This window comes from Nomascus leucogenys, chromosome 13 (assembly GCF_006542625.1).
Source record: "Nomascus leucogenys isolate Asia chromosome 13, Asia_NLE_v1, whole genome shotgun sequence".
Classification (NCBI taxonomy): domain Eukaryota; kingdom Metazoa; phylum Chordata; class Mammalia; order Primates; family Hylobatidae; genus Nomascus; species Nomascus leucogenys.
In genome coordinates, this window is record NC_044393.1 from 29,311,696 (window position 1) to 29,332,239 (window position 20,544).

Consider the following 20,544-nt stretch of genomic DNA (forward strand, 5'->3'; position numbering starts at 1 on the left):
GTTCCTTAACCTCTCCTAAGCCATGTACTTCACTTGTAAAATGGAGATTGTACATTCTACCTCCCAGAATTTAGGATTCTGAGAGAGGACTCAATGAGAAGATTTGTCAAGTGGCCAACACACTGCCTCACGCAGAGCTCTGGAAAGGTTAATTCCCCTTCTCTCTGCCTCTTCACCTCAGTGTTAGAGAGATGGGGGTAGGATAAAGGCCTTCAAGGAGTTTGCTGCTGTTACAGGAGACAGTCTTCACAAGACTGGGTGCTTATTGTATATTGTTCTAGTTCTGTTGGTGTAGATGAACCCTAAGAATTAAAAGGGAACCTGGTGTAAATTAAGTATATCCTTCACTATTAAGTATTTCCATTTCTCCTTTCAGGAGACTTTTCCCTCTGGTATCAAGAGAAAAATGATGAAGTAATTAGAAATTATTTTTATCTGGATCATATATTATACTAGAGAAATATGTGGGCCTTGAGGAGATGAACCAGCACTTGGGAAAAGTTCTCAATTTTAGTTAAGAACACTCACTTTGCTTATAAGTGATTGTTTCTGTTCTTTTTCAAGGGGCTTCTGCGCTTTTACTTTGAAAATATGAGAAATTGGCCAGGCACGGTGGCTCATGCCTGTAATCTCAGCATGTTGAGAGGCCGAGGCTGGTGGATCACTTGAGCCCAGGAGTTTGAGACCATCCCGGGCAATGAGGCGAAACCCTGTCTCTACAAAAAAATTACATAAAAATTAGCCGGGCATGGTGGCGTGCACCTGTGGTCCCAGCTACTCAGAAGGCTGAGGCGGGAGGATTGCTTGAGCCCAGGAGGCAGAGGTTGTGGTGAGCCTAGATCCTGCCATTGCACTACAGCCTGGGCAACAGAGCAAGGCTCTGTCTCAGAAGAAAAAGAAAAGGAAATTTGAGAAATGAACACTAAAGTTAGAAGTAGAAGTTAAGATATAGTTTTAAGCTTTATCAGATAAGCATCCAAAATAAATTCTTAAACACAAATGCGTAATTTACTGCTTTGTTAAGCAGGGAGGGAAATATACAAAATTCACAGTTTCCACAAGAGAGTAAAACATATTGTTGCAGAGTTTATCTAGGATTTTAGACTGAGGTGTCAAGATGTGACTGTGGCATATCCATGCCATAATCTTTATCTTCCAGGATGGTTACGTATTTTATTCCATTCCTTAAGGGCCTAAGTTCTCTGTGTCCTTTGAAGCCTGATTCTGATGTTTCTCCCTTTAATGTGCCTTCAGATTTCTCAGCCTAGAATTGCTAACCCTTGCTTTGGACTTTTGTAGTATTTTATACTTTGTGACTCCTTCATATGACATCAGAGTGCACTCAAGTGCACCACATGTATGTATCTTATCTTTAATACTAGACTGAGTTCCTGATGTGCAAGAGGATGTAGTTTGGTCTCTCAGGGTACCTGGCACAGTGCCTTGCCCCTAGTAAGTTCTTTGCAAGTATTTGTTAGATAAGTAAATAACATGTCAAATTTATTTATTTATTATGTATGAATTGAATGCCTGCTTTATGCCCATCACTTTTGCTAAGTGCTGTAGAAAAGTACAAAACTATGTGAGCATTTCCACTCTCATAGAGTATAGTCTTTAGGGAGTGAGACTAGATTTTTTAAATGCTGAGGGGAATGATATAATTGTACCTCTATGGTTTGGGTTGCCTACTAAGGTATGCTTTGGGGCTTTTTCAAGTAGTGGTCAGGACCTGACCCCAAGAAGCAGAAAATATGAGTGCAATGTTCTTATAGCCATCTCTTTCCCTTATTATTATACATACAAAAAGGAAAAGCCTATACCCCTAAATGGTAGTCATTGGTACTGGGTGTTATGGTAATTAATTTTTGTAGTAAGTTTTAAAATGTACTTGTAATTTCGAGGCCAATTTTGAGTACTGCTCTCTAAGAGTATATTGTTTCAGCAGTTACTTAGCCCTTGATTAGGTTAATGCTTTCTTTTTGTTTAGAAAAGAAAGTAAAAGGTCTATAATTTTTTTTTCCTTGCCTTAGCCCCGTCGCAGAATTTAGTCTCAAAGGAAACTTCAACCACAGCACTGCAGGCCTCTGTTGCCAGATCAGGTAAGGCGTACTTTGGAAAAACTTCTTGGAGTGGGATGGGTTACATGTGAAGGAACTACTGCTGTCCTCAACGTCATGTGTTCTTATGCCAGGAAGTGGCTGGAACTATTTTATCTGTTTGCTTCAGAGCAGACTTTGGTTGAGTGACAGAGCTTGTGCAGTTCTACTTGAGATTATTTCCCCCCCGACCAGCTTGCTCTCTTATGCATTCATAGTGTCAGCTAGGGAACTCAAGAAGGGCATCTCCGTGCCCATTGTCTGTCTCCCACCCAGCCATGGGTTTCTGTTGCGGAGTTTTCCCTGTTCTATGACCCTGGCACCCATGGTTGGCAGCTGAATAGCTGGCATATGGTGACTTACTGGGCTGGCAAGCATTAATGCACTTCGTAATTTTATTATCATGACAGTAGTGGAGTCTTGTTCATAGAGTCTCTGCCACAATGTGATAGCCATTCCTCCAGGGAGGCAGAGTCATTTCAGTCGTCTCTGGGTGGCATTAAGTTTCTCCCCGTGACCAATATATTGTAGATAGCACAAGGGATGATATTTCTGGAAGTAGGAGCCCATGGTAACCTGACAAATAACTGCTGTGGGATAAGGGTCAGCTCAGAATACATGAGGATGATGGCAGCAACAGCCCTTGTTTTGCCTTTATAGACTGTGGAGGCAGATAAATATCACAGATATGGTACAGTTTAGTTTCGCCTGATTCTTTGTCACTGTAGATTATTGAGGAGTTAAAAAAAAAAAAAAAAAGTATGACTGGTCCCCACAGAGGTAAGAATCTCATTGAAACTACAATTCACACACTTGACAAAATTAGAAAAAGCAATAGTAGCCATGCTTAATTTTATGAGTCTGAGCCAGTAAAAGTAAGGTGTAGTTTGTGATTATTTTAAAACCTACTTCAGAATGCTACATCCTCTGTGATGGATAGGACTTTCTACTGCACACTCTGAGTAAAATCAGGCCTCTGAAAATAGTGTGCAAGCAAAAAATATTTCCGCCACCTAGAGTCTTTCTTTTTTTCTTTTTCTTTCTTTTTTTCTTTTTTTTTTTTTTTTTTTTGAGATGGAGTTTGCTTTGTCACCCAGGCTGGAGTGCAGTGGCGCAATCTCGGCTCACTGCAAGCTCTGCCTCCTGGGTTCACACCATTCTCCTGCCTCAGCCTCCCGAGTAGCTGGGACTACAGGTGCCCACCACCACGCCTGGCTAATTTTTTGTATATTTAGTAGAGACAGGGTTTCACCGTGTTAGCCAGGATGGTCTCGATCTCCTGACCTCGTGATCCACCCGCCTCGGCCTCCCAAAGTGCTGGGATTACAGGCATGAGCCACCGCTCCCGGCCCAGCCACCCAGATTCTTTCTTTGCTGCCAATTGCCCACATGATACCTGACATCGTGTTGGATATTTGAGAAGGGTAGGAATGGAGCACATTATTTAAAGGAGGGGTCATACAGCAAAACTCATTTTTGGTAAGAAAAGGAGTAACTATAAAGGGAAAGGGAATTCCATTTCCTGCCCCAACCCTACTCTAGAAAATAGGGTTTACCATATCATTTTTTCCCCCTTCTCACAGTAATTGGCTGAAGAATCCTCTTCCATTTTGAAGTTTGGCGTAAATGAATCTCCTTATCCTTAACATCCCTCAGAGCCACTGATTACCTTCATCAAACCTTCTTGATCTCTACTTGTGAATCAGCAGTGATAGTGTTAAGATTCTCAAAAGCATCTTGTTTTAAAAGAGCAAACTAGGCCAGGCGCGGTGGCTCACACCTGTAATCCCAACACTTTGGGAGGCTGAGGCGGTCAGATCACCTGAGGTTGGGAGTTTGAGACCACCCTGACCAACATGGAGAAACCCCGTCTCTACTACAAATACAAAATTAGCTGGGTGTGGTGGCACATGCCTGTAATCCCAGCTACTTGGGAGGCTGAGGCAGGAGAATCGCTTGAACCTGGGACGCAGAGGTTGTGGTGAGCCAGAGATTGCACCATTGAACTCCAGCCTGGGCAACAGGCAAAACTCCGTCTCAAAAAAAAAAAAAAAGAAGAAGAGCAAACTAGGCCAGGTGTAATGGTTCATGCCTGTAACCCCAGCACTTTAGGAGGCTGAGACGAGAGGATTGATTGAGCCCAGGGGTTCAAGACTACCTTGGGAACATAGTAAAACCCCATCTCTACAAAAAATTTTTAAAAATTAGTTGGGCTTGGCATGCATGCTACTTGGGAGGCTGAGGTAGGAGGATCACCTGACCCCAAGGAGGTTGAGGCTGCAGTGAGCTGTGATCCCATTGCACTCCAGCCTGGGAGACAGAGTGAGACCGTCCCCCAAAAAGTAAAAATAGGCCAGGTGCGGTGGCTTATGCCTGTAATCTCAGCACTTTGGGAGGCCGAGGCGGGCGGATCACTTGAGGCCAGGAGTTGAAGACAAGCCTGGCCAACATGGCGAAACCCTGTTTCTACTAAAAATACAAAAATTAGCTGGGCATAGTACCGCGTGCCTATAGTCCCAGCTACTCGGGAGGCTGAGGCAGGAGAATCGCTTGAACCCTGGAGGTGGGGGTTGCAGTGAGTGCCACTGCACCCCAGCCTGGGGGACAGAGTGAGACCCTGTCTCAAAAAAATAACAATGAGGATGAGCACCTCTTTTGACTTGAGTCATTTTCGTTTTTGAGCGCACATTACCTGAGTTTATATGTTCCACCCAAGCCAGCAAAGTAGCAGAGACTCAGTGAATTGGTATCTATTTTTTGTGGACGGGTTTTCAGGCTTTGTGGGTACAAATACAGGAAGCTAAACAACAACGAGAAGCAAAGATTCCCTTCTTTTTTTTTTTTTTTGAGACGGAGTCTTGCTCTGTCGCCAGGCTGGAGTGCAGTGGCGTGATCTTGGTTCACTGAAGTCTCCACCTCTTGGGTTCAAGGGATTCCTCTGCCTCAGCCTCCCATCAAAGATTCCCTTCTACTAGCACCTTGCATTAAAGGCAGAGTAGTCCAACCTCCTTACATGGAAGGCTGTATCAATCTGATCTTCATAGCAATAATAATAGCTAATAACATTGAGTTATGACTAAGTGTCAGGTGCCATACTAAAATTTCTACATGCGTTATTTCATCTTCTTAACTTTGAAGTGGGTAATGTGATTATTCCCATTTTTTAGATAAGGCATTGAGCACAGAGATGTCAGATAATTTACCCAAGATCACATGGCTAATAAGCATTGAAGTCAAAATTTTGAACCAGGCACTCTGACTTCATTGCCTTTAAGGTTACCATGTAATTAGTAGAGTAGGTTAGACATGTACACTGAGTAATGAGGTGCTGAATTCCCTCAATGGGGGAACAGGAATAGGGCTGTGGGAGGCCAGAGGCAGGATAGATCACTGCTATCTGGTACATCAGGGAAGGCTTTTGGAAAATATGGAACTACCTAAAGGCACATAATAGAGAAAGCAAATGTTTTTCTGCTGGTGCTGAGGAAGAAGTGCGTAGTAAACCCAGAGTGTGCTCATTGATGCAAAACCCTGCTAGACAAATTACTAAGATTTTCCTTGCTTGGAGGGCATTGCTGGGAGGTTGAGAAAGAAAGGAATAGAATGAGGTCTAAAGGAAATATCTGAAAGCAAAACACTATGCCCTCTAAAACTCAGTGAGGGAGTCCTTTGGAGAAGAATGCATCCTTAATAGATGTTCAAGACATATTTGAAGATTGCTTTTTTTAAAAAAAAAGTGCCAAGAAGGTGGATGGAGATGTTTTAAAATGAAAACAGTCTCTTCCACATGAGAGGAAGAGACTTATTTTGCTAACCTGGTTGTAACTGGATGAAATATGAACAAGGAAGGGTGAACTTAGTTCTATTAATCCAAACAAGTTATTTCACAGTGTGGAGTAGAAATAAAAATAGACCAAGTGTCTTATGTCCCAAACAAACCAAGTTGTATCTGTGCCAGCTTTGTCTCCATACCATGTAGGGTGAGAATCCTGCTGTGCACAGGGACACTTTAGCCTAAATAGGGCATTGAGAATTCTCGTAGACTCCTAGCTTCTCTCTGTAGCAGCTCCCACATTTCATTTCTATCCTTTATATTTTTTTACAGAGCTGGAGGTAAATGCTGCCATAGTCTCTGGACAAAGGTAAGATGATCATTTCTGCAGATGTAGCATGAACACAGCATAAGCCTCTTTGAAAGGTATCAGCTTTCTCAGTCTTTAAACCTCCCTTCACCTTGTCCTTTTCCTTCACTCTTGCGCCAGTCTGTTTTTACTGCTAACGTAGAGAGCTGTCATGGGTCCTGATCCCTCAGAGGTAACATTTCTTTGAATAAAACCTGGAGGCCAAGTTTCTACCTTTTATGGTTGTTTTCAAAGCTGAGTGAGATAACACGTTAAGCACTCAGCATAATGAGGAAATAGTAAATGTTCAATATATGGAAGCTGTTGTTACCATTGATATTAATATTAATAATAGTCCTTGCAGCTGTCTTCTAAAGAACAGTTGTTTGACCCTCAAGGCAAAAGAAGGAGAAAGCCAGGCAGGATCTGACCCAAAACCTATGCTTTTTTCTGTTACACTGTGCTGCTCCACATAACCCTACAAAATGAAATACATCTATGGCTTCAACTTCATTAGCTCTATGGAGAGGAATATTACCATTTTCCAAAAGTCATGCCTTTTTTTGGAGACAGAGTCTTGCTCTGTCACCCAGGCTGGTGTGCAGTTGCACGATCTCAGCACACTGCAACCTCCCTCTCTGGGGTTGATGCAATTCTCCTGCCTTAGCCTCCCAAGTAGCTGGGATTACAGGTATGCACCACCACACCTAGCTAATTTTTGTATTTTTAGTAGAGACGGGGTTTCACCACATTGGCCAGGCTGGTCGTAAACTCCTAACCTCAAGTGATCCACCCGTCTCAGCCTCTGGGATTACAGGTGTGAGCCACCACGCACAGTCTTGCCTCTTTTAGTGTTGGAATGCACTGGATAATATTTTAAAGAACTTCTCATAATTGTACAGCAACTTCATAAGACACTTTCACAATATTTTTTTCATTTAATCTTCATTTCATCCCTGTGAGGAGGTTAATAGCCACCATTTATTTGAATGTTGTTCCATGCCATGCATCCTTAATAGATTGAGCTACAAGAGCCCTAGATGTATTATCTCATCTAATTTTCACAGTATCTATTAGAAAAGTAAATTCTGTCTTATAGATGAGGAATCTAAAGCTCAGAAAGGTTAACTAAATTGCCCAAGGTCACAGTTAGTAAATGGTGAAGGTTAGATTCAAACCCAAGCCTTCTGACTTCAGAGCCCTGATATTTAACCTATGTATTGCAACAGACAAGATGGGATTTATAGATCGAGAGTCTAGAACGAGGCCAGGCGCAGTGGCTCACTCCTGTAATCCCAGCACTTTGGGAGGCCGAGGCAGGCAGATCATTTGAGGTTAGGAGTTTGATACCAACCTGGCCAACATGGTAAGACCCCGTCTCTACTAAAACTACAAAAATTAGCCAGGCATGGTGGCGCATGCCTATAATCCCAGCTATTTGGGAGGCTGAGGCAGGAGAGTCACTTAAACCTGGGAAGCGGAGGTTGCAGTGAGCTGAGATCATGCCACTGCACTCCAGCCTGGGCGACAGAGTGAAATTCTGTCTAAAAGAAAAGAAAAGAAAAAAGAGTCTAGAACGGCCAGGCTCAGTGGCTCACACCTGTACCCCCAACACTCTGGGAGGCCGAGGTAGGCAGATGGCTTGAGCCCAGGTGTTTGAGCCCAGGTGTTACCCAGCCTGGGTAACATAGTGAAACCCTGTCTATACAAAAAATTAGCTGGGCATAGTGGTATGTGCCTGTAGTCCCAGCTACTTGGGAGGCTGAGGTGGGAGGATCACCTGAGCCCAGGGAGGTCGAGGTTGCAGTGAGCCATGGTCGTGCCCACTGCACTCCAACATGAGCAACAGAATAAGACTCTATCTTAAAAAAAAAAAAAAAAAGTCTAGAACATAGAGCATTAAATAGCATAGTCAATAAATGCATAGCTAAGACTTGACCCCTGTTCATCTCACTCCAAATTCATTGCTACTCCTACTATACCACTCTGCCTGTCTGGTTTTATTTGGATCGGGCTAATGTTTGAATTCATCTGCATTTCTCAAGCATGCACCGGCTATTTGTCTAGAGAAAGAAGCTAATCAGACCAAAAATACATTTGGGGTATTTGTTTCCAGAGATACCTGAGCATTGACCATAAAAAACAGGATAGTCTTGCTGTGGCTTTTGTTTTGCCAGGAGAAACGGGCACTTTCATTAGGAATCATCTAGCCAGGTACCGTGGCTCATGCCTGTAACCCCAGCATTTTGGGAGACCAAGGTGGGAGGATTGCTTGAGCTTAGGAGTTGCCCAGCCTGGGCAACATAGGGACACCCCGTCTCTATGAAAAAAAATAAAAAATAAAAAATTAATAAAAAATTAGCTGGTCATGGTGGCACTTGCCTGTAGTCCCAGCTGCTCAGGAGGCTAAGGTGGGAGGATCACTTGAGCCTGGGAGGTCAGGGCTGCAATGAGCCATGATTGCACTACCCACATCCCAGCCTGGGGGACAGAGTGACATCCTGTCTCAAGAAAAAACAAAAATTTTTTTTAAAAAAAGGATTTTCTTTCCTCAGAAGCTTTGACCATTTTCTGAGCTCCTAGCCAGAAAGCCATCTTCACCGCCTCTCAAAGGAGGTATAAATCTCCCTGACTTGTAATTCCACCCCAGCTCCAGCCTCACCTCTCTTTGACTTACCTTGGCTTATGGTTGGGTGTGGGGCAGCTGTTATACATAAAGCTATGGGAGTGAACAGTGTGTCCCAGTTCCCAACCACGGTGCTACTAGCAAAGGGTCCTCTGGCAGGAGTGAACAGTGGAAGGGTAGCGATAGTTGACAGTCAGGTTATGGTCTGTGTCCTTAAGAGGCTCACAGTCTAGTTGAAGGCACAAAACATTAAAATAGAACACGATGTACAATCTGATGGGTGCTCTAGAATGCCAGATAAAGACTGAACCCAAGAGACAAAAGAGACAGCTCTACTTGGGAAATGAGATCATGGAAGACTTCCTAGAAGAGGCAGCCTTTTGACCAGTATTGTTTTGTTTTGTTGCATTATTTTTATTTGTTACATGTCTTGCAAGCAAATTTAATTTTCTAAAGAATTTTTTTTCTGATCATTTTAACATGCATTTTTGAACCATGAAAGTGTAAAAATTTATTAAAGAAAACCAGAAATTGAGATCAGAGAATTACAAAGAAGAAAATAACTCACCAGTAAACCAGTATTCCTACAACTCAACAGTATTCACTGTACATGTATTTTAGTTCATCTGCTTCTAGTCTTTTTCACACAGTGTGCACCCAAATATATTGTGTCAGATTTATGTGTATAAAGCTAGGCGTTGTGGCTCACACCTGTAATCCCAGCACTTTGGGAGGCCAAGGCAGGTGGATCATTTGAGGTCAGGAGTTTGAGACCAGCCTGGCCAACATGGTGAAACCCCATCTTTACTAAAAATACAAAAATTAGCCGGGCGTGGTGGTGCATGCCTGTAATCCCAGCTACTCAGGAGGCTGAGACAGGAGAATCACTTGAACACAGGAGGCAGAGTTTGCACTGGGCTGAGATCGTGCCACTGCACTCCAGCCTGGGGGACAGAGCAAGACTTCATCTCAAAAACAAACAACAACAACAAAAGATTTATGTGTATATAGCTCATATTTATTCATATGTAGTTACATATATACTCAACACATATAACAATGAAAATGGAATTATACTGTTCATTATGTTGGTAAGTTTTTCCTACTTGGTAATGTGTCATAAATCGTTTTTGTCATTAAATAATCTAAAACATGATTTTTCATGACTCCATATGGATATGCCATGATTTAGCCAACTAATCTACTATCGTTAGGTATTTAGGTCTGTTTTCACTAGTACAAATAAAATGTTTTAACTTCCTTATGTGTGGAGCTCTGTAAAAAGATTTGTTTCCTTAGGCACCTAGAAGTGGGATTGCTGAGTCAAGGGTTACACCAGAGTTTCTCAGCCTCAGCATTATTGACCTTTGGGGCCAGATAACTGTTTGTTGTGTGGGGCTTACGTTTAGTGGCATCCCTGGCCTGTACCCAAAAGATTCCAGTAGCACCCCTCTCCCCAAGTTGTGACAATCAAAAATGTCTCCAGATGTTGCTAAATGTCCCCTAAGACGCAAAATTGCCTCCTTTTAAGAACCACTGGGTTACACAATTTACAGTCCAGTTAGGAGTGTATGTAAATGTTTTTGTTCCTGTATCCTCAATAACAGTGAATATTACCAATTTTAAATCTTCATATACTAAGAAAAGGGGGTTGGGGTGTGGACACTCATTATACCTAGCAGTGTATTGTGAATTATCCCCATACTGTGGCTTCTAATATGCTGTTATCTGACTCTACCAGGATCATTAGTAAATGCCAGTATATGTTAATAATTTCCTAGGTTTATATACTATTTTGAGTTAATAGCAATTTTCAGACATCGTATATTAAAGACCGTTTTCATGATTCTAAAAAATGACAAAATCCAAAATGTTTTAATTTTTGAAGGGAACTATTACCTTAGGAAAATGGGTGAGGGGCCTGGTGCAACGGCTCACATCTGTAATCCCAGCACTTTGGGAGGCCAAGGTGGGTGGATCACTTGAGGTCAGGAGTTTAAGACCATCCTGGCCAGTGTGGTGAAACCCCCATCTCTACTGAAAAGACAAAAATTAGCAGGGCGTGGTGGCACATGGCTGTAGTCCCAGCTACTCGGGAGGCTGAGGCAGGTGAATTGCCTGAACCCAGGAGGTGGGGGTCGCAGTGAGCTGAGACAGCGCCACTGCACTCCAGCCTGGGCGACAGAGTGACATTCTGTCTGAAAAAAAGAGAAAAGAAAATGGGTGAGGAATTAGGGGAGTTTTGTTCCAATTTTTTTATGTCCTTTACCAGTTTTTCTACAATTTCACCAACATTATGCTTTACTATTTTATTTTTACTAATGTAATAAGCTAGACTTACTTTTAAACCCCCAGTAATATAGAAGGCAATAGTGCTTATTGCCCCAGGTTGAACTGCTTTCTCTCCAGAATAACTATATAGTTCTTAGTCTCCTACTTTATGAATGAAACTATCTGAAGAGCCTGTTTTTTGTGTGGCCTGGTTCCCTCACCTGCTTGGAAACTTTTTGCTTCCCTCTGTCAGCAGTGAGCCCAAAGAGATAGTTGAAAAGTCCAAAATCCCGAGCCGAAGAAACTCCCGAACTGAAGAGCCAACTGTGGCTTCTGAAAGTGTGGAAAATGGACATCGTAAACGATCTTCTCGACCTGCTTCAGCCTCCAGCTCTACTAAAGGTTAGCGGTGGGATGTGGGTGCTATTTGTGGGTCAAATAGAGGAATAGAGTCCTTACCACAGCAGCAGAAGACTTTGTCCTTCATCTTTGCTTCTATTCCTGAAGTGTGTCAAGTGTCTTTGTCTTCTACTACCTGTTTGATCCTTCCTTTATTTGTTCATTGAGCTATGTTTTCTGTGTGTGTACTCAAGAGCAACAAGCACTGCTGGAAAAAAGAACATAACAGGGCAGATTTATTCCACTGGTTTTTGGGTTTTGGTTTTGTTGTCGTTGTTGCTTTTTGTTTGTTTGTTTTTTTGAAACAGGGTCTCACTTTATTGCCTGGGCTGGAGTGCAGTGGCACAATCACAGCACACTGCAGCCTTGAATTCCTGGGCTCAAGTAATCCTCCTGCCTCAGCCTTCCAAAGCTGGAATTGCAGGCATGAGCCACCACACCTGGCCTTGAGTCCACTTTTTTTTTTTTTTTTTTTTGAGATGGAGTCTCATTCTGTTGCCCAGGCTGGAGTGCAGTGGCGTGATCTCAGCTCACTGTAACCTCCGCCTCCCAGGTTCAAGTGATTCTCTTGCCTCAGCGTCCCCAGTAGCTGGGATTACAGGTGTGTGCCACCACACCTGGCTAATGTTTCTATTTTTAGTAGAGACAGGGATTCATCACATTGGCCAGGCTGGTCTTGAACTCCTAACCTCAAGTGATCTGCCCACCTCAGCTTCCTAAAGTGCTGGGATTACAGGCTGAGCCACCACGCCCAGCTGATTCCACTTTAAATTCATGATCACCCACTTCAGATAGGTCCTGAATATGGCCCAGCTATCTTTCCATGTTTCCGTGGTCAACTCGCTTCCCTACTCTCTATTCTTTTTAAACCTCTGATCCATACTTTCTCCCCCTCTCTCTTGGTAGAGACCCTAACCTCTTCACAGAGAAAATAGAATTCCCTCGGCTTCCCACTACCAAGAAATAAATCTACCAGTATCCTCCTTTGTGCTTCCTATAATAGAGCAGCTGTCCTTCCTCAAGTCTAAGGCCAGTTTCTCCATCCATGCCTTTGATCCCATCTCCTCTGACCTTCTTAAGAACCTTACCCTGTAAGTGTTCTCTGTTGACTACTATCTCCTTTTTGAATTAACTTTTCCCTTGGGTTCTGTGATCAAGAACTCTCTGTTGTCTTCTGCTACCACCTCTCCAGTTGCTCCTCCTCAGTCTCCCTTCCCAGCCGTTAGATGGTGACCTTCCTCAGACTTTGATCCTGAGTCACCTTTTCTCTTCAAATTCATATTTTCTCCCTAATGGATCTCAGTCATGCCCCCCTTCTTTAGTAACAGCCTTTCACAGATGACTTGTAAATTTGTGTTTCTATTTCTAGTACAGACCCCTAGAGATCTTAGACAACTGCATGTACATCCTTATTGGAACCTCAGACTCAACATATCTAAAACCAAACTTGTGATTTTTCACCTCCAACAATGAGGTCCTCTGCCATTGTACCCCATCTCAATAAAAGGCACCACCATCTATCCATTAGACAAGTCCTCCTTGATACCTCTCTCCCTCACCCTTATATCAAATTCATCACAAAAAACTGCCCATTTTAAGCTACTACCCACTAGCTTAAAACCCTTCAATGATTTACCATTGTAATTAGGATTAAAGTCCAAAAGCTTCAACCTAGCCCACAAGCTTCTGTGTGGTCTCTGCCCTGTCATCTCACAGCCTCATCCCACTTCCCTTGGCAAGTTGGACATGCCGTCCTCATTCCTCTGATCACAAGCCTGTGCATATGTTGCAGCTTCTGCAGGGAGTGCTCTTCTCTCTGCCCACCTCTCTTCTCCTTAACGTCCCACCCTTCCTACTTTTCTTAGCTTAGTTGCCACTGCTGTGGGGAATCACAGCACCAGGTTCTTCTTCGTAATACCACAGCTATAACTTTTTATGCCAGTTTTTGACATAGGTAATTAGTATGTATACTTGGTTAGGGCAGGAGATTATGTCTGATTTTGCTAACTACTGTATCCCTGGTGCCTAGTATGGTGCCATATACAGAGATGTACCAATCAGTAATTATCAGATGAATAACCATCTATCAAATATGTATTAAATATTTACTACGTCAGGCCCTGAGGTTATAATAGCGAAAAGACAGAGTCTCAGCCACGTGCGGTGGCTCACACCTGTAATCCCAGCACTTTGGGAGGCCGAGGCAGGTAAATCACCTGAGGTCAGGAGTTCGAGACCAGCCTGACCAACATGGTGAAACCCCGTCTCTACTCAAAATACAGAAATTAGCTGGGTGTGGTGGTGGGCGCCTGTAATCCCAGCTACTCAGGAGGCTGAGGCAGGAGAATTGCTTGAATCCAGGAGGTGGAGGTTGCAGTGAGCCAAGATTGCGTCATTGCGTTCTAGCCTGGGCAACAGAGTGAGTCTCCATCTCAAAAAAAAAAAAAAAAAAAAAAAAAGAGTCTCTGTCTTCACCACATTGAAAGACGAATTCTAATACTCTGTGTTAAATGTTAAATGCTATGATAGCAAAATTACATGGCACTATAAGAGCATATAGCTGGGATACCTTGCTCTTCTGCCAGGTCAGAGAATGCTTTCTGGAAAAAAATGACATGACATTTATGCTGAGACCTGAAGAATCAGAATGAGGAGGGAGTGACCAGATCATTCTCTTAGGAAATGTGCTGAGCTTAAGTAGTTCAATTTGGGTAAGGTAAGAGCTGGGATCCTGGCTGAGTACCTGATATCAGCAGGACTGCTGAGAAACGGTCAAGTATCATTGGGATGCCAGCCTAAAGACCAGGCAGATTCTGGTGCACCCACACTAGACACTAGACGCAGATCTGAGGACTCAGCTGCTGTTGGCAGGTTATGTCTCTAGGCAAGAATGTCACGATGCCTCACAAGAGCCTCTGGGAATAGGCCAGAGGTCATATACAGGTAAAATTGAGGTGTACAAAGTACCGTCACCATACTCAGCCTGCTGGAGAGTTAAGGGGCAAAGGTGAGAGGAGCCTTCTTTCTTTTCCAGGAATACTGTATACGCCACAGTCAGGGTCTCTTAGGTATCCTCATTTTAGGTGGAGACATGAAGCCAATAACTTCATTCCTCCTCCCTGGGAATCATCTCTAGGCAGAAACTAGTTTGGAAGGGAGCACACTTTTCAGTAAATTGAAGTACTAAACTTAAAGCATAAAAGGGAACATGCCTAGAGTTCTGTGGGAAAATCTGCTTCCCCTCAGTTCTGCATGTTCTTGTAGCCTTTCACTTTCCCAAAAGAGCAAGATCTTCTAGGCTATAGAATATGGTATGTACTTACCTTTAAAGCGGGGAAAAGGTATTGACCTTTAGAGATGTCACACGGCAGATTTTTGGAACCTTGACCTCAGCCGAGAGCCTCAAGGTACTAAAGGTGTTATTTATAGGGCACCAGAAAGAATCTAAGCAGCAGCTGGGACAGTTAAGAAGAGATGCTCAAACTAGAACTGCTCTGTAGAGAACTACCAGCCAAGAAGAGATGGAAAGCTAGAACCTGTTTTTAAGGGGGTTGGGGATGGGGAGTAAGCCTGTACACTTAAACTGAACATTGTCGATAGTCCACGGTGGCAGTGGTGATGTTGGAATGCCTGGCACATCCTTGCTTTGAGGCTTAGCAGTTGGCTTAGAAGAGGCCATAATGACTCTCAGGCTTTGTGGTCTTGCATGGAGGGGTGCGAAGTGTCTCCCTAAAGACTGGCATAGCTCTGGCCTGCCCCTGGAATCACAGTCATGTATAGATATCCGCACCAGTCGCAAGACCTCAGGCCATCATTCTCTAACTGTCCCTGGTTAAGTTACTATGTATGAGTAGAAAAACAGACTCAGTTTCTCCTGCTATACTCTCACAACACACTTCTGACACCAGATGTCAGGTGTTTTTTTCCCCACACATCAAGCAAGCCATCAGTTCTGCCTCAGACACCAGCTGGGTGTCCTCCAATTCAATTCTGACACTATCTGCCTGGAGAAAGTATCAGATCCACAGGTTTGAGGGCTCAGTCCCACAAGACTGCTGCCCACTTCCAATGCCAGGCACAAGCCCCAGGTTGTTTTACCTGTGCTTCTGACTAGCTGGCTAAAAATTGGAGTTTCCATGAACCCCTCCTAACCAGGTTCAGTTAATTTGCTAGAGTGGCTCATAGAACTCAGGGAAACATGTTTACAAGTTTATTATACAGCTTTTTCTTTCTTTTTTTTCTTGCTTTGTTTTGTTTTGTTTTGTGACAAAGTCTCACTCTGTCACCCAGGCCGGAGTGCAGTGGCACAATCTCGGCTCACTGCAACCTCCACCTCCCAGGTTCAAGCGATTCTTATGCCTCAACATCCCAGGTTGCTGGCATTACAGAGGCTTGCACCACCATTCCTGGCTGATTTGTGTGTGTGGGTGTGTGTGTATTTTTTTTAGTAGAGATGGGGTTTCGCCATGTTGGCCAGGCTGGTCTTGAAGTCCTGACCTCAACTAATTCACCTGCCTTGGCCTCCCAAAGTGCTGGGATTACTGGTGTGAGCCACTGTGCCTGGCCTTTTTTTTTTTTTTTTTTTTTTTTCATTTGAGGCAGGTTCTCACTGTGTCACCCAGGCTAGAGTACAGTGGCATGATCATGGCTCACTGCAACCTTGAACTCCTGAGTTTAAATGATCCTTCTGCCTCAGCTTCCCAAGTAGCTGGAACTACAGGTGTGCATCACCATGCTGGGCTAATTTTTTAATTTTTTTGTAGAGATGGAGTCTCCCTGTGTGCCCAGGTTGATCTTGAGCTCCTAGCCTCAAGTGATCCTCCCACATTGGCCTCCCATATGAAAGGGTTTTTTTAATTTTTACTTTTATTTTATTTTATTTTTATTTATGTATTTTTTAGACGGAGTCTCACTCCATCGCCTAGACTGGAGTGCAATGGTGTGATCTTGGGTCATTGCAACCTCCGCCTCCCAGGTTCAAGCAATTCTTGTGCCTCAGCCTCCCAAGTAGCTGAGATTACAGGCGCGTACCACCACACCCAGCTAATTTTTATATTTTTAGTAGAGATAGGGTTTCACCATGTTGGCCAGGCTGGTCTCGAACTCCTAACCTCAAATGATCCACCTGCCTCGGCCACCCAAAGTGCAGGGATTACAGGCATGAGCCACCATGCCCAGCCAGCTTTTTTTTTTTTCTTTTTTTCTTTTTTTTTTTTTTTTTTTTGAGACAGGGTCTCACTGTGTCACCCAGGCTAGAGTGCAATGACACTATCATCACTCACTGCAGCCTCAAACTCTTGGGCTCAAGCAAGCCTCCTGAGTAATTGAGACTACAGGCACATACCACCATGGCTAGCTAAATTCTTTATGTTTTGTAGAAACAGGACTCACCATGTTGCCCAGGCTGGTCTAGAACTCCTGGGCTCAAGTGATCCTCCCACCTTCGCCTCCCAAAGTGCTGGGATTATAGGCGTGAGCCACTATGCCCTGCTGATATTTTAAAGCAGTGGTCCCCAATCCCCGGGCCATGGACTGGTTGGTAGTGGTCTGTGGCCTGTTAGGAACTGGGCCGCACAGCAGGAGGTGAGTGGTGGGCAAGCAAGCATTACTGCCTGAGCTCCATCTCCTGTCAAATCAGAGGTGACATTAGATTCTCATAGGAGTGTGAACCCTACTGTAAACTGTGCATGCGAGGGATCTAGGTTGCGTGGTCCGTATGAGAATCTAACTAATGCCTGATAATCTGAGGTGGAACAGTTTCATCCTGAAACCGTCTCCCCGCAAACCCCAGTCCATGCCAAAAAGGTTGGGGACCACTGTTTTAAAGGATAGAAATGAACAGCCAGATGAAGAGATACATAGGGCAAGGTCAGGATGGGTCCCAAGTGTAGAAGCTTCCATCCCTGTGGAGTTGGTGCACCACCCTCTTAGCAGGTAGATGTGTTCTTGTTCACCTTCTGGGAAGCCCCTAAATTCAGTCCTTTTGTGGGTTTTGCGGTTTGTGTGTGTGTGTGTGTGTGTGTGTGTGTGTGTGTGTGTGTGTGAAGAAGGGGAAGGAGAGGTAGGTCCCTTTTGGGTTTTTAGTGGGGCTTCATTACATAGGCATGATTGATAAAAGAGTTGGCCATTTGTGATCAACTCAACCTCAGAGCTGTTTCAGGAACCATGGGCAAAAGGCCAAATATTTTAACAAAAGATTGCTCACTTAGGAAATTACAAGAGTTATAGGAGCTATGAGCCAGGAATGTGGGACAAAAACCAAAAAATATATATCATAGTATCACAGTTACCTTTTAAATCAGAAATGAGTACTGTAGCTCTTTTGGTTTTTCAGTATTAAAGCTCTTGGAGCCAAATTAAAGAATAATTATGCATATTTTTGGCCTGTATATTGTATCCAAAAATGTGAACCAAGTTATAAAATAATTTACTGTGATTGTATTTAAACCCATACCCAGAATGTGATCACCAAATATCAAGCTGGTTTATAAAATGGATGCACCTCAAATGTGGGGACATATGCAGTGCTGGGTACCTGAAATATGAATGAAGTATCTTCCTGCAGAATCAGCACTTTGTAAAGTTTTGAGGGGGAAAGGGGGCTTCTTTTTGCATTTAATAAGAGTTTGGTCATATATATCATATGCAAACAAAATCAGAGACATTCTGTGTTTTTCATGAAAATCTCTGAAGCTGAGAAACACTATGATCAGTTTGTAATTAAAAGTGTTGCTGTTTTTGTATTGTTGGAGAACCAGTGACATTAATCATGCTCCTGCTGCGAGAGCCGTTTGCTTACATCATGCTGGCCAAGGCCTGCCAGACTGCCAGATCAGAGCAGGTGGGATGGATGATTTCTAGGCAAGTTCAGGAAGGCCCACATGGTTTTTGGTCATTCTTTGGTCCATTGTTTTGGTTGGTTGGGCCACTTATAATTACAAAAAAATTAGCTACCACAAATCACTTTTTAAAATTGCACCTGATCAGATGTGTGGTTTACAAACATGCAAATGAGTAGTTCTCCTTCCTGACATGGTGAATTTGCCACAAAAACACAAATGATTTTTCTAGCTTTCTTTATCATTATTTACTCGTCCATTTAGAATAGTTTTTGTTATATTTTCCACTGGGAAAAAGGTAATTATTTTTTTAAAAGGTAGTTAAAAACATGAAGTTCAGAGCATAAGTTTGGAACCAGGAAAATATGTTAAGGAAAGTTGAGAGCAATCTGTAATTATCAGCAGCCCTGGGTGTCCCTCTGACAACAAAGTAGGTGATAGCCCCACCCTACCCACAGCCAGTGAAGCAACTGTCTAAAAAAACACAGGGTATAAAGATATACTGAATTAAAACAGAAGTATTATTGTAGATATGCAAGTGAACATACATTGATAATGTTGTGGGAGAAAACCCTGAAGAGTAACCACCTGAAACTGTACTCTAGTAGCTTCATTTAGAAACCAACCATGCAAATTGTGAAGGAAAATTTCCAGAATTTTTTTGTTTGTTTGTTTGTTTGTTTTGAGACAGAGTCTTGCTCTGTCACCCAGGCTGGAGTGCAGTGACTTGATCTAGGCTCACTGCAACCTCTGCCTCCTGGGTTCAAGTGATTCTCCTGGCTCAGCCTCCCGAATAGCTGGGACTACAGGCGTGCACCACCACGCCCAGCTAATTTTTGTATTTTCAGAAGAGATGGGGATTCGCCTTGTTGACCAGGCTGGTCTTGAACTCCTGACCTCAAGTGATCTGCCCACCTCTGCTAATCAAAGTGCTGGGATTACAAGTGTGAGCCACCACATCTCGCCGATTTCCAGAATTTTTTACAGTTAGATGTCTCGGGTAGAAATAGTACAGTGAAAGGCACAATGATGTGAGCAAGGTCAAAGTCCATTTCTAAAGCTCCTTGGATGGTAGAGGTCACATACTAGAGGATTAAGTAGAGCCTTGTACTGTAGATTTGGTCAAATTTGCTTAAGGTCAAAATGAGGCAACCAGGCTGAAAAACAGATCCCTTTGTTAGGTTACAAATTTAAATGTTCCCCCAGTGACATAGTTGGATAGTCACCTAAAAGACTATTATTGACCCAGTTCTTTATCACCCAGTTGGTTCTAAGACATGGATATAAATGATCTGACTACACTGCTAGGGTTTGAACTATTTGTCTATCTGTGAAGAGACACTAATTTTGTAAAATCCCTGGTGGTTAAAAAACTGAAGGTAGGTTCACAGTCAGGCCAGGCAGCCTTTAGGAACAGTGTGCCAATCACAGTCTGAGGTACACCCTGACTGGATCATTAGCCTCTACATCACTCACCTAGAATTTCTTACCTTAATCTGTGGCCAGGCTCAGTGGCTCACTTCTGTAATCCCAACGCTCTGGGAGGCCGAGGCGGACAGATCAGTTGAGTTGAGGAATTTGAGATCAGCCTGGCCAACATGGCGAAACCCCATCTCTACTAAAAATACAAGCATTAGCTGGGCGTGGTAGTGCATGCCTGTAATCCCAGCTACTAGGGAGGCTGAGGCAGGAGAATTGCTTGAACCCAGGGGGTGGAGGTTGCAGTGAGTTCAGATCGCACCACTGCACTCCAGCCTGGGTGACAGTGCAAGACTGTCTCAAAAAAAAAAAAAAAAAAAAGTAATTTGCAAGACTCCATCTCAAAAAAAAAAAAGGTAATTTGCCTATTCATTAGAGTAGTAAAAGTGGTAGCATTTTGGAGGGAGTATAAAATCGACTACCAAAACAAAATAACTCATCAAAAAATGTTTTTTTCTGGCCGGGCGCGGTGGCTCATGCTTGTAATCCCAGCACTTTGGGAGGCCGACGTAGGCGGATCACGAGGTCAGGAGATCGAGACCACGGTGAAACCCCATCTCTACTAAAAATACAAAAAAATTAGCCGGGCGTGGTGGCGGGTGCCTGTAGTCCCAACTACTCGGAGAGGCTGAGGCAGGAGAATGGCGTGAACCCGGGAGGCGGAGCTTGCAGTGAGCCAAGATTGCACCACTGCACTCCAGCCTGGGCGACAG

At 43.5% G+C, this 20,544-nt stretch overlaps 1 protein-coding gene across 5 annotated transcripts in view; it reads left to right on the top strand.

Moving 5' to 3' along the window:
• Positions 1 to 20,544, top strand: part of NCOA6 (nuclear receptor coactivator 6) — a 113,939-nt gene that overhangs the window by 89,778 nt on the left and 3,617 nt on the right. For all 5 annotated transcript variants that reach the window (XM_030825203.1, XM_012511984.2, XM_030825204.1 and 2 more), the window contains 3 exons: positions 2,031 to 2,099; positions 6,202 to 6,238; positions 11,368 to 11,516. In XM_030825203.1, the coding sequence (XP_030681063.1) occupies positions 2,031 to 2,099; positions 6,202 to 6,238; positions 11,368 to 11,516 (255 nt within the window). The remainder of the gene's footprint in view (positions 1 to 2,030; positions 2,100 to 6,201; positions 6,239 to 11,367; positions 11,517 to 20,544) is intronic.